The following is a 14,974-nucleotide window of genomic DNA, read 5'->3' on the forward strand; positions in this document are numbered from 1 at the left end:
ATCGAACGGGGCTCGATTAATCAAGCACCAATAGCTTGATTAGGACAGGTACCTCAACACATATAAGACTGCTACAGAGGCCTTAACAAATAATTTTAAGAATACAGTGTTTCAAATATTATTAGACCCACCACGTTAAGATCGTGATTTGTGATTCATTTGGTCTACACAGCATACCATTATTTGACAATTGTAAATTTGATTATTTCAAGAATTGGCTGTCATCCCAATAACCCTTCAATTTAAATATTTTCTTGGAAATCTTTATAATTCAGTTCCTCTATGTTGTATCATACCCAAGTAATGATTGTTGGTGAACAACTGCAAAAAGGAAGTCAGTCCTTCCAGCGCCCTCCGACTGCTGCCCCCAGTGGTAGGTAGCGGTAGTGTGCTGCATCTGGTTTTGGAAGGTGTCTTCACAGGTTCCTGTGTTAAAGCACAAGGGAGTAGAAAAGTGCACTAAGGATACGGAGCCGCCTGCTACTCCCTGGATATTATCACCTGCAAGACACATTTAACTTGGATCGCCTCAGCAAAACAAAAGCAACATGTTTCTCTGTAACATAACCACAAATATTGGTTTTCAATCATGGAACCTGAAGGCACGAAGAAATCAAAACTGATCAAATTTCCCTTGGGTTGTGACTGAAATTTGTTGTGAACAAATATGAACTCTAGGAGGCGTAGTTGATGAATAAGAAATGATAACGAGACAAAAGAGCAAAGCATAATAGAAGAGAAATGTAGGCTGTAATTCGAATAATTTGAAATATGATTGATGTGGCATATATAATGTATATCTTTCATTTAGGTGTTAAGTGTCATATTATCTCTCTGATCGATTGGAGTGATTGATTGCTCGAGCGGTTATTGTACAGGAGAGAGAGAGAGAGAGAGAGAGAGAGAGACTTGTACGGATCTGCATTCCTCCGATGAATTCGCCATCCTCACCTGCGCAGACGATGCTGCCGGTGAATGATAATCGGCGTCAGCGTTTGTTCACCGCGTTTTGTTCACCGCGTTTGTTCTTCTCCCTCCAGCCTCCATCTCTCACACCGTCTGCTGTGGATCTTCATCGCCGCTTTGCTCTCTCTAAACGCAGGATTAATGTTTGTTCTTTTCTGGAGGAAAATAGCAGCTGCTGCGTGTATCTTTAAGTTGAAACACTTGTAATTCTGCGTTGTTGTCATGTTTGTGATTATCACTGACTGAGGGATACATGGAGACAAAACAAGCCTGCACCTGTCTCCAACTTGTGCGAGGTAAGAAGAAACACAAGTGTTGCATGAATGTATAGATAATTACATCACACCCTCTCTGCCTGTTGGAAATGATGGAAAAATACATGTTGTGTGTTGTTACTCTTCCTGCTTTGTGTTGCTCTTATGGGACCTTTGCTAAGGAGACACACAACTCACTGGGGACTCTGCAAGCTGAAAGATTCATTAAAGTTGCTTGTCTGAGCAGATAGTGTGAGAGACACTGTGTGGGTGGTGTGTGCCTTCTTGGGTTTAAAGTACACACTGAGTAATCCTCCATCTTACTGAAAACTGCAATAGCTACTACTCCGCATCTGCAAAATGCTCAGGTGTGCAGTTCTCAGTGTGAGCGGTGGTGTGTACGCTGTGTTGTAGGGAAGCCCTCAGACAGCACAGGAGGTTCCCGGGGACTATGGCCTTCTGGAGGAGACGCACATACATCGGTAAGAAATGGGGGGTTTTTCTCAATTCTGTACGGATTTAAGAATAGGTAGGGGAGATTTCCAGTAAAATTTAAATTGTTTAATAGTTGTCTTATTTGTCTATCCGAAGATGAAGATGGGCCAAGCATCTTCATCTTTTACACACATGCAGCATTACTCCATGTGCTATTCTGGTGCAGTGCATTGGTTTACAGAAAGCAACACAGTCTTTTCTCTCTCTCTCTCTCTCTCTCTCTCTCTCTCTAAAGTATCAATATGTGCTTAAGATGTGACTGAACACTAATACAAATGTTTTTTTCCTGATGGGATTGAGTGAGATGTAAGCTGCTCAACTCCCTGCTGTAGAGAGTTAAACTGGGTCTGTGTGCTTCTCCTGTATAGATACTCCTCCATGGTCTTCTCTGTGGGAAGTGGAGATAATGTCATGCAGCGTTACAAAACCAATGTTGCATTTAAAAGCTGCGTCTTCTAATTAAATGTGTAAATAGAGCAAAGCCAGATCTCATAACAACAGGGAGCTTCTCAATTATTCATTTTCACAGCAACTGATAGCATGTGGAGGACAGTCTATTGTGTGAGGAGGTCTATCTTGTTGCATCTGTGTGTGTGCATGTCTGTGTCTCATCTTAATGAATAATTCAAGAATGTCTTAACCTCACTTGAAAACAGTAGATCTTTATGTATTCCTGCAGTTATTGCTCTTCCTCGAAAGGTGGGATTAATGGCTCTGTCATCTCTTTAGTGACTGAAATTGATCACGTCTTTTCCTTTTCGCGTTTTAAAACATAACGAGATAAGACAAGATAACAAGCCTAAATGCATGGCCTCGCCTCGATTGCGTAGGTCGTGACATGAATGCCAAAGAAGGGACGTAATGGATCTTCTTCAAGTTCATGTGCTGAGAGAAAATGGAGATAAACGGTTCCATTTATAAACATATCACCTTGCCTCTTCATTATGCCTGTGTGTGTGTCCACTGTTTGTAGAGGAGGAACGCCACGTGAAAGCCAATGCCCGGGAATACAACGACAAGTTCTCATATGCTGTGAGTAGACGTCATATTTAGCAACAAGCTTAGGTTATATTATTTTCTGTCGAGTTTTAATATTATTTCTAATCGTCCTTTTGTTCAGGACAATCACATCAAAACTTCAAAGTACAACATCTTCACCTTCCTGCCCATCAATTTGTTTGAGCAGTTCCAGAGGATTGCCAATGGTTACTTCTTAGTGCTTTTGATACTGCAGGTATGTTTAATGGCCGGTTGTAGGTCTACGTATAGCTTCCTATGTGTGTATTGGTCATGTGAGATCAGATAACATGAGCTTTTACTTTCCACACAGTTAATTCCAGCTATCTCCTCTCTGTCCTGGTTCACTACTATTGTGCCTTTGGTGATGGTGCTGGTGATCACCGCTGTCAAGGACGCAGCCGACGACTATGTTAGTATACGCAGGTTTTTCTTGCTCTTCTTAATGTTTTTTATAGTAAGGAAGAGTTCAGACACTAAGCTTGGATAATATAAATACCTTAGTGTAGTAAAAACTAGTTGTTTATGTTCTGTTTACTTCAATTCTATTCTATTCTATTCTATTCTATTCTATTCTATTCAAAATACAGAGTTACCTTCTTGATTGATCATCAAGTACAACAGGCTTCTAACTTTTTCTCAGAACTCAAAGATTAAAGTCAGAATGCTTTTATTTGTATTTATTTATTAACTAATATCTCATCTGTATTACATTTGCACTCTTTGTGATTTCAGTTCCGACATAAAAGTGACAGGCAAGTCAACAACCGGCAGTCTCAGGTTCTCATCACGGGAAGGTTTGTTTTTCATTCATCTTCATAGTTTTGTCGTTTTTTCTTGTAGATCTTATGAAAAAAAAATTTGTCTCATGTGTGTCTTTTATTCCAAGTTTGCAGAATGAGAAATGGATGAATATCCGCGTGGGGGACATCATCAAACTGGAGAATAATCAGTTTGTTGCTGTGAGTAACCTGCAAGTCTGTGCTTCTGAGTCACAGCTGTGAATTTTCAAGATGCTTTTTCCATACGATGTTTAACTTTGTTGCTTACGGGGAGAGAAAACGACAAGAGATGTTTGGCGTTTAAGGAGATTCAGGGTCAGGGTGATTCATTGCCGTATCTTTGGTCCTTCACACAGGCCGATATCCTTCTTCTGTGTAGCAGTGAGCCGTATGGATTGTGCTATATCGAGACTGCAGAGCTGGATGGGTGAGTGGTGCACTGGCTCCAAACTGCTGCGTTTCAACAATCAGTCATTCAAGGAAAGAAAGGGCAACATGGCAATTTGTGTCACATGAGAAAACCTCAACACAACAGTATGAAATGGTGTTTCTGTCCTTCTGTGCAGAGAGACCAATCTGAAGGTTCGCCAGGCTTTGACAGTCACCTCAGATTTGGGAGACGTTACCAAGCTGACAGACTTTGGTGGTAATATGATTGGGTGACATCATTTATGTGACATGTCGCTTGTAACATGAGGCACTGTTAAATAGTTAATGGTGGAAAACGGCAGCTCTTGCATTGACTGTGAGTATGCTCCTCAGGTGAAGTCGTGTGTGAGCCACCAAACAACAAGTTGGATAAATTCACAGGAACCTTATACTGGAGAGACAATAAATACGCTCTGAATAATGACAAGATGCTGCTGCGAGGGTGTGTGCTGAGAAACACTGCGTGGTGCTTTGGAATGGTCATCTTCGCTGGTAGGATTGATTGTTTCATTGTTCTTCTTCTCTTCAGCCTTGTACTTTGGTCCCTTTCATCTTCTCCTTCTTGTTTTGGTTGTTGGTTGATCTTCTCCTCCATTCCAAAGGGTTGCAAACCAAACTGATGCAGAACTGTGGAAGGACTCAATTTAAAAGGACCAGCATTGACAAACTCATGAACACTTTGGTTCTGTGGGTAAGCCGGTTCTAGATTTTACACACCACAATTCACACACTTTGCATGATAAAAGGAAATATGACCTTTACTTTATTTATATGCAGATAAACTAATATACTCAACTCTTTTTGCAGATCTTTGCTTTTCTCATTTGTATGGGGGTGATTTTGGCTGTTGGAAACACAATCTGGGAGAATCAGATTGGCAGAAACTTCCAGGTGTTTTTGCCTTGGGAGGAGTTTCACAGCAGCGCTGTGTTCTCGGGCTTCCTCACCTTCTGGTCTTACGTCATCATCCTCAACACTGTCGTACCCATCTCTCTGTATGTCAGGTAAGCACAAGGATTTGTTGTGATTCGTTCCCAGTATCATTTAAGGTTTCTCTGGGATGAAACGTGTGGCGACTGATTCTTCTTCCGTCAGTGTGGAGGTCCTGCGGCTCGGTCACAGCTTCTTCATCAATTGGGACGGGAAGATGTACCACAGTCAGATGAACACCGCGGCTGAAGCTCGCACCACCACTCTGAATGAGGAGCTGGGCCAGGTGGAGTTCATCTTCTCTGACAAGACAGGAACGCTCACGCAGAACATCATGGTCTTCAATAAGTGCTCCATTAATGGAAAAACCTACGGTACAGAGCTTTTTACACTTCCTTACTAAGAAGTGGTACTCTGTTCTATATTTAACTTTAAGAACTATCACTTATGATACTGATGATCAATAGTTGACGACATTTTCTTTTCTTTTAGGTGACATTTATGATGAATTTGACCAGAAGGTGGATATTACAGATGTAAGAAATCATCTTCTATTGTATGATTTATATGATACACAATTAAGGATAACAGCTCTAACCATGTAACTGGTCAATGTTCCCTCAGAAAACTGCCTGTGTGGATTTCTCTTTCAATCCGCTTTATGACAGAAGTTTTAAGTTTTACGACAGCAGCCTGGTGGAAGCCATTAAACTGGAGGAACCTGCAGTTCAGGAGTTCTTCCGACTGCTGGCCCTGTGCCACACTGTGATGCCAGAGGAAAAGAGTGAAGGTATAAACCACACACACACTCACACATATATAGATATAGATACACCTTACCCGTACATTCATTGTGCTGCGTGATTGTGACTGATGTGTCTGTTAACCTGTAGGACATTTGGTGTACCAGGCCCAGTCCCCTGATGAGGGAGCCTTGGTCACCGCAGCACGCAACTTTGGGTTTGTCTTCCGGGCCCGGACCCCTGAGACCATCACGCTGTGTGAGATGGGGCGAGCGGTCACCTACCAGCTCTTAGCCATACTGGACTTCAACAACGTGCGCAAGAGAATGAGTGTCATTGGTTAGGTCTTCACTTATAACAGCAATGCTCCCAAATACTTAACACCACCTCCATGCATGTGAATAATGGAATGAATCATAATCAACAGCAATTTGTTGTGTTAAAGTAATATCATCATAATTGCATCATATTTATGTACGTATTTAATAATAATGTGGATAATGATTTAAGCAGCTGTATTATTACGGTCATATTCATACATACGCTGACTCTAACTGTGTTAACTGTCTTACTGGATTCATCTTTGATCAGTAGTGGCTAAGCAGGCGTCCAGAGTAATACTAATGCTATATTGTGTTCTGTTTTACAGTGAGAGATTCACAAGGACAGATTAAATTATACTGTAAAGGAGCTGACACAATTATCTTTGACCGACTGGATTCATCCTGTGAAAACCTCATGTACACTACCACAGAGCAACTCAATGTAAGTGTCAGTTCTTCATTACGGGTCCATTCACAGGGAGCTGTTACTGCGCAATAGTAGTACTGCATATATTATATACTTGAATGTTTGGATTTGTTTGCTGTACCTGTTTTAGCAAATTTTTATTATTCTAGTTTCCCTTAATTATTTTATTTTATTTTATTTTATTTTATTTTATTTTTTAAATGTATTTAATAAGATATTTTAGATTTTTTAAATATCACATGAGCCACTTTTTAACTTTGTTTTGGTGCATATCATTGACCGTGCAGGAATTTGCAGGAGAAGGGCTTCGGACCTTAGCTCTGGCCTACAAAGATCTAGATGAAGACTATTTTGACATGTGGATGAAGAAGCTGCTGTTTGCCAGCACTGTGATTGACAATCGTGAGGATCAGCTGGCTGTTCTCTATGAGGAGATTGAGCAGGATTTAAAGGTAACATTAACATCATGTTCGTGTCTCTGAAGCCATCAAACTCATTTAGCTTCTGCTGACTGACTGTTGTCCTGCTTTAAGCTTCTTGGTGCCACAGCAATAGAGGACAAACTGCAGGAAGGAGTCCCCGAGACAATCGCCCGTTTAAGCCTTGCTGATATCAAGATCTGGGTCCTCACAGGAGATAAACTAGGTAACCCCAGTATAGTTCATCTCCCGATACTGTGATGAATTATTTCCTTTCTACGTCTATAAAAAGTGTGTATGTCACTGCAGAGACAGCGATGAACATCGGCTACTCCTGCAACATCCTGCGAGACGACATGAATGAGGTGTTTGTTATTTCTGGCCTCACCCTAACAGAGGTGCAGCAGCAGCTCAGGTGATATTCTGCATAACTGTCATGCACCTTTTCTACACACACAAAGCTCACAATTCCAAAAGAAAGGTACCTGTTCTTTCCTCTGGCACAAACCAGCAGAGTGATTTTCATGCATCTCTCTCTTCTCAGGAGTGCAAAGGAGCTCATACTTGGCCTGAGTCGTGTCAGCGGAGGAGGAGATGCTGAAAAGTCAGAAATGTTTGCAGATGATTTTGTGTTTGAAGAAAGCATTATTGCAGAGTACGCCTTAGTCATCACTGGGTACAGTCTGGTAAGTTACTCGATCTGTTACCTTATGTCAATGTAATGTGCAGTAATCATTTTATACGTGTTTTTGTGCGTATTTTTTCACCTTTGCCTGTTTTTATTGTGGCTTTAATGCCTGCAGGTTTGACTTTGACTTTGCTTGTTTAGCGGTTGCTGTGTTGCTGAGTCTGGGATCTCTGTACCTGCTGCTGACTGTGCTGTGTCTGTAATGAGCCGCCGTGCTTCTGGGAGCCCCCAGCTCTGCTAGAGTCTTTCATTAACAAGAAAAGAAGAGCTGCGACCACACACAGCTACAGCGGCAGGGGGCAGATGGTATAGGATGATAATGATAAGTTTAACAGGTGTAATGTATGCATTACCCATGCAGGCTCACGCTCTGGAGCCACAGCTGGAGCTCATGTTGCTGGACGTGGCCTGCCTGTGTAAAACCGTCATCTGCTGCAGGGTCACTCCAATGCAGAAGGCTCAGGTGGTGGAGATGGTGAAGAGGCACAAGAGAGTCGTTACTCTGGCCATAGGAGATGGAGCCAATGATGTCAGCATGATTAAGAGTAAGTGGTAGGATCAATCAGTATTGCTCTCAAACAGCTTGACGCACTGGAGCAGTCTTTAGGGGAAACATGGGCGTGGGTATGGGGGATGTGTTGAGTAGCTCCTCTGCAAGCTGGCATCCAGCTGTGGTGTTCTTTAGCAGGAGAAAGAGTGATGATGCTATGTGTCCTGCTCACTGTCAATATCACAAAGCAGAGGAATGAGCCTGTGACTGTCTTCTGCAGTGAGCACCTTTCTGCCTACTCCAGGAACAATCCTCTTTAGCTTAGCATGACTTCTTTCCCCGTGGAGGTTGCAGTTATCAAAGATCATTCGACATCCACGTTTAAAACCCCTCCACAACAATGTTTGACATGAAATTGGAAGATGTAGATTTTCACAATATTTTCTGAGTGGTTTGTGATCCACATTGTGCATTTCTTCCCCAGGTGCTCACATTGGTGTTGGTATCAGCGGTCAGGAGGGCATGCAGGCCGTCCTGGCTTCAGACTACTCCTTTGCTCAGTTCCGTTACCTGCAGAGACTCCTGCTGGTGCACGGCCGCTGGTCTTACTTCCGCATGTGCAATTTCCTGTGTTACTTCTTCTATAAGAATTTTGCCTTCACCCTGGTACACTTTTGGTATGGCTTCTTCTGTGGCTTCTCTGCTCAGGTGAGAATCCATCAGGAGTGTGTGTTTGTGTGTCAGTTCCTTCTTTTCGTATTTTGAGATAACAGCGTTTGCTATCCTCCATCCGCAGGCTGTTTATGACCAGTGGTTCATTACCCTCTTCAACATAGTCTATACGTCTCTGCCTGTCCTGGCTGTGGGGCTTTTTGATCAGGTAGGACTCTCCGACCTAGACTTGAAGTACATATCAAGTTATCGATCGTTATTTCAATATACTTTTCATTCAAATTGGACTAAAGTCCATCTACTCAGCCGTCTCCAATAGCAACCTCCTGAGCCATCTTATACTTTCCTATTTGTTTTTCTTTTCAAGATACTGTCCAGACATACAGGTGAATATCTCATTACCACTGATTTTACTGTGCCATGATTAAATAAACTTACCAACAGTACTAAAACACAAAATCTACCTGTACCTAACAATATACAACAACATTGTAAGTTGTTAATTTGCCATCTTCAATCCACTTTCCACCATCCTACTACCACCCAGCACTCCACTGTAACCCAACCATTACATACCGTACTGCTGTGCACATGTTGTATGATTCTAATGATGTCTCTGCCTCTTTTCTGCAGGATGTGAGTGACCAGACCAGTCTGCGCTACCCCAGCCTGTATAAACACGGACAGCAAAATCTTCTCTTCAACAAACGCCAGTTCTTCCTGTGCACACTGCAGGGTGCGGCCACGTCATTCCTGCTCTTCTTTATCCCCTATGGAGCCTTCTCCTTCACACTGAAAGAAGATGGCGCACACACTTCTGACCAACAAGTATTTGCTGTCACCATAGCGACATCCTTAGTTATTGTTGTGAGTGTTCAGGTAAGACTTGACAGTAAAGTAAAATAACAGGGTAATGTAAAAAACCCATTATATTTTCATCATTTTTTATGATTTGTGTATTTCTTTTGTATAGATTGGACTTGACACACACTACTGGACTGCCCTGAATCTGCTCTTCATATGGGGAAGTCTGTCTATGTACTTTGCTGCATTATTTGCACTGCAAAGTGACGGCATATTTGCTATTTTTCAAAGTAACTTCCCATTTATCGGTGAGTTTGTTTTGATGTTTATGATATGTGGACATTCTATAAATTCAGGGAATATTCTATTGATCATTGACAATGACATACTTTCTGTTGTGTTTCCTCAGGTGCTGCCCGTAACTGTCTAACCCAGGCAAGTGTATGGTTGGTTATTCTGCTCACCACAGTGGTGTGTGTTGCGCCTGGTGTAGTCATCAGCTTCCTGAGAGTAGACCTCTTCCCAACCCTGACAGACAAGGTACAATAGCTAGGATTCACAAGCAATATATGTTAGTGTTGGACATTTCAATAACTCTCTTTCCTTGGATGCATTTTCACAGATTCGCTGCCTACAACAGGCCAGGAAGAAGCAAGGACCTCAGGAACAGAGCCTGAGGCGAGTACGCAGGACAAGCTCCCGCCGTTCTGCTTATGCCTTCTCCCACCAACAGGGCTACGGAGAGCTCATCACCTCAGGCAAAAACATGAAGGAACCAAATGCTGCTGCTCGCTCCCCTGAGAGACCGCGCAGCTCTACCTGGGTGGAAAATATGATGAAGAGAAAGAATGAAGTTGCCTGCATCTCTGATGAAAGCACAGAAGCACCAGACTCCAAAGACACAGCACACAGACTGAGGTTGGACTCAGCCTGAAAGGCATATAGGGTACAAGGATCTCAAAAACCAAGCACAAGATAAGAGTGTCCTTATTTGGGGTAAATGTATCCTCAAAGGCATACCTCATTTTATATTCCTGTTTTATTCCATGGACTGAAAGCTTCAGCTCATTGTTGAAGGCCATTATCTAACTCAACTATTTCCAAGACGCCAGCTTTTTCAAACAGATGGTGGCCAAACTTGAGACTTTATAATGCAAAACATTAGCATCATTTACAGACTTTCGGACTGAGAACAGCACACAAAACTGAGGAGAATGTTACGCATGATTTGCCAAGATCGTTTAAGACTTATTATCATTGTCCTGCATCAATTGTTTCTGATCTTTGGATGTTTACTTAATTTATTTGGTAATATTTTAAAAAGATTTTCTTTTCTGATTAATGAAGGATGAATGGATCCTTCTGGTCTGTCAAGCATCTTACTGTGTGCTCCATATACAGGTACAGTATAATAATGAATGAGTGAAGGTGGCCCACATCACCAGTACAAAAGAGCAACATACCTTCCGTTAAGCCTTTGCACTGAAACGTGTCTCACATCCAAAGTGCTACGATAAGTATTTGTGTAAATAATGAAGTAAAGCTGCTAAATATGATAAGCACAACTTAATTGATTACAACATTACAATTTTGTGATGTTTAATATGATTCTTGTTTACTCTCTGTGCACTCCTGTGCCTTCCTGGTAAAGATAGTGCTTTTTTACATGTATGTACTGTTAAGATTGTTTGCCTCAACTTCATTCAAATGTGTGAAAATGGAGAGCAAGGTGTAATAACAATGTTTAACTATGGGTAAAAAAAGAATGTTTTCTTACTAGCTGTACATTTACTTTTATTGTCCGGCACAATTTATTTGGAAACAGCTGTGAATTCCTTTGTTACATTTTGGATCACCACTAATAGAGAATCAACCATGTCTGTTTCAGCAATCAAGTATTCCAACATCATACAGGATCCACGGGTCAATACACAACAAAACAACTTACATGGGCAGCTGGTATGGACAGAAGACTTATTTGGAATGTTGATATATAAAAACAAAATGATTCAGAATGAATTTTCCATTGCTCAAATCAAATCAAATGATTGAAAGTTATTGTCATTTTATTTGGAATCTTTTTGTTTACAAAAATAATCTGAGGTGAGCAGTATGGATTAGCTATACAAAATCAATTTCTTATTTAAAAAAAAACATAAAAGTCATGATTACAATATGTATTTCACACAAAAAGCTAATTCCCTTCGAAAGAAATATCCCAGCACTGATATCTATGTTTGGTCCAGCAGCAACTTCACTGTCAGCTCCGAAACCCGATTTGTATTGTTGAGTTGTGTTATTTTTAATAGACACGGTTTAAAGATTATTGATTGATTCAAGATTAGTGCTCAAGTAAAACTGCAGCTCCTCCGCCAGGCTTCGTCACAAACAAACTTTGTTTTTCCATCGCTGCTCTCCGCGGGTCAGGCTGGTAGTACGCCTCACTCACTGCTTGCAAGAAGGACTCCACCTTCTCACTGGGAACCATGGAAACGGCACAACCACCCCAACCTGCTCCAGTCAGCCGAGAACCTACAGCCCCCGACTTCCTGTTATTCAGAAAAACACAGTAGAACACTTCGTCCCGTTCTCCCAAATGTCTGAATGTGTTATACAAGTTATTGAGGTCAAACTCTGGATGGACTCACAGGCAAATGTCAACCAGTTGGTCCAGTTCAGGGCAGCTACATTCATAAAGGTCTCTGCAGCTGGTGTGGCTCTGGTTCATCAGGTCTCCCAGCAGCTGTACAGACTCGGCCGGTGTAGAATCACACACGCTCTTAAACTGCAGCACCCGCGCAGCTTCGCCGTAGACGTGCTTGGCTCGCTGATGCAGCTTAAAGTGCGTCACTGAGAGAGGAGAGGCGTTTCATTCAGGCGACACAGGGAGGGACAGTATTGCTCAAATGATCTCAACAAATTCTGTTATGTCTATCCTCACCGTGCTGAGTGTTAGCACTCAGTAGACCTGCACAGAGCTGCTCTGAGGTGATGCCCAGGACCCTGCAGATCTCCTCCCGGCTGTAGGGTTCAGGATGCAGGACCTCGTCCACAAGGGTCAGCATCTCCTGCAGAGAGGCCTTCAGCTCCACCTGCACTTGGACCAGCTTCAGCAACTTGCTCCAGTCCAGACCTCGTGCCCGGGCCAGCATCTGGGTTCACATCAACCAAGCCGTTTCATCTCACTGGGTTTGTAATATTACACACTTTTTAGTCTAACACACACCTTTGGTTGGTACTGCAGCAACACGTGAATCCCTTTACCTCCCCTTTTACCATTTATATGAATATTAACTTGTGTTTGCTAAGAGGAGATTGGCTGCTGGAGATTCCGTATCATGACACAGGTTCTGCGCCAAGAGCTCAGTGATTAAGTGTCTGTGTGTTGTTATTTTTTTTTAAACCATCTATAAATCACCCATTGGGATAACTATACCTTTGTGGCGATCCGGCACTCCACCACACGAATGTTGTAGTGAGAAGAGGCGGCTTTGTTCATCTCCACACAGCAGTTGGAAATGACAAACATGGCTCCATCTGGGAGTTTCACATCAGTGGCCCGCAGAGGCTGGAACTCTATCAGCTTCGCCTGATGTGGGAAGACAAACAAACAAGGCTTAAATCCCGGGACGACTGACAAACCAGATTTGGTGGCAACTGAATTGTATCATTATTGAATGTATTCTTTGGATAAGTGCATACAGTTCCTTTCTCTGCGAGGAAAGAGATGGACTGATCCATGCCGCCTCCCTCTGTGCCAATGTAACGCTCAGATCTGGCACATATCTCAGCTAGCTCCACCTAGAGGAGAAACAATTAACTGTTAGGAAAGAATCAAATAGATGGCTACAGCATTTTAACAAAAACAGCTGAAAGGCTTACACTGTACCTTGGAGAGGGACTTGTGATTGGCCTCCATTGTTGCGAGCCCAGCGCAACAAACTAAAGCACTAGAACTGGACAGGCCAGAGCTCGGAGGAATGGTCCCATCGACCACACAGGACATCCCAGCCAACTGAGCAATCCCAAACTTTTCCTGGTTAGAAATACAAAGCAGGAGTCCCAAATGTGACCTACATGAAAGTGATGACGCCGTGTTCAACCAGCAGTGGCACATTTTTGAGACAAAGCATCATTTTACTGCTTTATTGCTGTTTTGTGACTATTCAACTCACGTGATGCCACATTGGACTGTAAATCTTGGTTTCTTACCTGAATACCTTTAACTCCACAGAGGAAATAATAATTCCACTTTGGATTCTCTTTGTCTATGGCAATGTCCTTTGAGCAAGGCAGTGTGAAATCCCTAGAAAGAGGAAAACAAGCATTGGGAAAACTGCCGATGCTTGTTGCTGCAATAAACAGGTGTGAAAGGTTTGCAAGTATGAGGGATGAGTGTTTCAGTCTCACTTGTACTGGGGGTTTGTGTTGGCCAGCTCGATCGTCCCCGAGTCGTTGATGGAGACAGCGGCGAGGATGCTCTGTTCAATAGCCATCGGCAGCACTGAATAGCCACAGTAATCGATGTGCTCTCCTGTCAAAGACGAGAGAGAAATAAGACAAAAGGAACATATTAAGCCTTCTGTATGAACCAATATGAACAAGAAGCCAAAATTGCATATGTTTGATTAGTTTCCTATTGTAAAATGATATATTTCGCTGTGGTAAATCCTCTGAAACAGTGGATCATAATATGTACGTAGAAACCAGCCAACATCAGCTCAATATGCAATACAAAACATCTCTCACTCTATTAGCTATAAGCTCACTTTACACAACATACTGTATAAAATGTAATTACCTATTAGATTTACCCTCCCAGGTGCACAGACATAGAATCGAGGGGGCTCTCCATACTTTGTTTCAAAGGTATTTCTCAGGTTCTGCAGCCTGTGAGAATCACAAAAAGAAGTAAAGTTTGTAGTAAGTCAGAGAATTTGATTGGTATGCCTGTTTCTCTGTCTGGGCACACATCTATCTGTCGCTCACCTTTCATTGGCAGAAATCATAGTCTGTATCTTGGGTGGGTTTGAAGCCATTTCCACCTGTTTTTGTAGCTATGAAAGTTCTTCTCGGGGATCGCAGAGCTTCTTCATAGATCCGGCTCACAATCAGATGACTGTCACAAGAGGAAACCGGATGCTGTTTAGCAGAGCCCGGATCAGCTGTCGAGGACGAATCCTGAACACTTTGCTGTATGTCAGAAACCGATCAGCTGAGTGTGGAGCAGCTGAGGATCACACACAGGCACAAACACGGAAGAAGATCCAGGAGCCGGGAGGAGTTCAACGGGATCACGTGTGCGCAGGAAAAGGGACTTCGGACTGCGCATTCCATTGGCAACACACTAATTATACACATATAAGCATGTAAGAAATGATTTTACGGTAGAGAAAAATCAATGATTTAACGTTTAACACACAAGCACCTCACCAATAAAGGTTTTTATGGAACTCTCGCTTTAATGACTTTGCAACATTGGCAAACGGCAAACGTCTCTCTTAAATATAATAATAATATATAATTCCCTTGCAC

General features: G+C 42.3%; 2 protein-coding genes across 2 annotated transcripts; one reads left to right on the forward strand and one right to left on the reverse strand.

Moving 5' to 3' along the window:
* Window positions 1-1,057: 1,057 nt before the first annotated feature.
* atp8b4 (ATPase phospholipid transporting 8B4) lies at window positions 1,058-11,138 on the forward strand. The gene is made up of 27 exons (XM_076141885.1): window positions 1,058-1,702; window positions 2,689-2,747; window positions 2,836-2,949; window positions 3,046-3,144; window positions 3,468-3,529; window positions 3,622-3,694; window positions 3,871-3,941; window positions 4,081-4,160; window positions 4,277-4,435; window positions 4,546-4,634; window positions 4,751-4,947; window positions 5,039-5,247; window positions 5,366-5,409; window positions 5,498-5,663; window positions 5,767-5,955; window positions 6,266-6,381; window positions 6,654-6,818; window positions 6,900-7,011; window positions 7,095-7,200; window positions 7,330-7,471; window positions 7,835-8,018; window positions 8,448-8,671; window positions 8,760-8,843; window positions 9,269-9,514; window positions 9,609-9,747; window positions 9,849-9,979; window positions 10,062-11,138. The coding sequence occupies exons 1-27, from the start codon at window positions 1,672-1,674 to the stop codon at window positions 10,371-10,373; spliced, it is 3,603 nt and encodes a 1,200-aa protein (XP_075998000.1). The 5' UTR covers window positions 1,058-1,671; the 3' UTR covers window positions 10,374-11,138.
* An 88-nt stretch (window positions 11,139-11,226) lies between these two features.
* Window positions 11,227-14,697, reverse strand: galk2 (galactokinase 2). Its single transcript, XM_076141888.1, has 10 exons — window positions 14,429-14,697; window positions 14,241-14,329; window positions 13,850-13,973; window positions 13,652-13,745; window positions 13,329-13,475; window positions 13,142-13,240; window positions 12,876-13,028; window positions 12,381-12,591; window positions 12,088-12,289; window positions 11,227-11,988 (listed from the first exon to the last, which is right to left on the reverse strand). Exons 1-10 carry the CDS (start codon window positions 14,476-14,478, stop codon window positions 11,781-11,783), a joined length of 1,377 nt encoding a protein of 458 aa, XP_075998003.1. The 5' UTR covers window positions 14,479-14,697; the 3' UTR covers window positions 11,227-11,780.
* Between the last annotated feature and the right edge of the window lie 277 nt (window positions 14,698-14,974).

The sequence above is a fragment of the Genypterus blacodes genome, unplaced genomic scaffold, assembly GCF_046128005.1.
Source record: "Genypterus blacodes isolate CSIRO-AG114 ecotype Tasmania unplaced genomic scaffold, CSIRO-AGI_Gbla_v1 ptg000021l_1, whole genome shotgun sequence".
Taxonomy (NCBI): Eukaryota; Metazoa; Chordata; class Actinopteri; order Ophidiiformes; family Ophidiidae; genus Genypterus; species Genypterus blacodes.

Coding starts and splice junctions, on each gene's coding strand:
- atp8b4 (XM_076141885.1), top strand. CDS start 1,672: ATGGCCTTCTGGAGGAGACGCACATACATCG. Junction 2,748..2,835: donor ACGACAAGTTCTCATATGCT/GTGAGTAGACGT, acceptor CCTTTTGTTCAG/GACAATCACATCAAAACTTC. Junction 9,980..10,061: donor TCCCAACCCTGACAGACAAG/GTACAATAGCTA, acceptor GCATTTTCACAG/ATTCGCTGCCTACAACAGGC.
- galk2 (XM_076141888.1), bottom strand. CDS start 14,478: ATGGCTTCAAACCCACCCAAGATACAGACTATGATTTCTGCCAATGAA. Junction 13,746..13,849: donor AACACAAACCCCCAGTACAA/GTGAGACTGAAA, acceptor TCCTCTTTCTAG/GGATTTCACACTGCCTTGCT. Junction 13,029..13,141: donor TCCTCGCAGAGAAAGGAACT/GTATGCACTTAT, acceptor TTCCCACATCAG/GCGAAGCTGATAGAGTTCCA.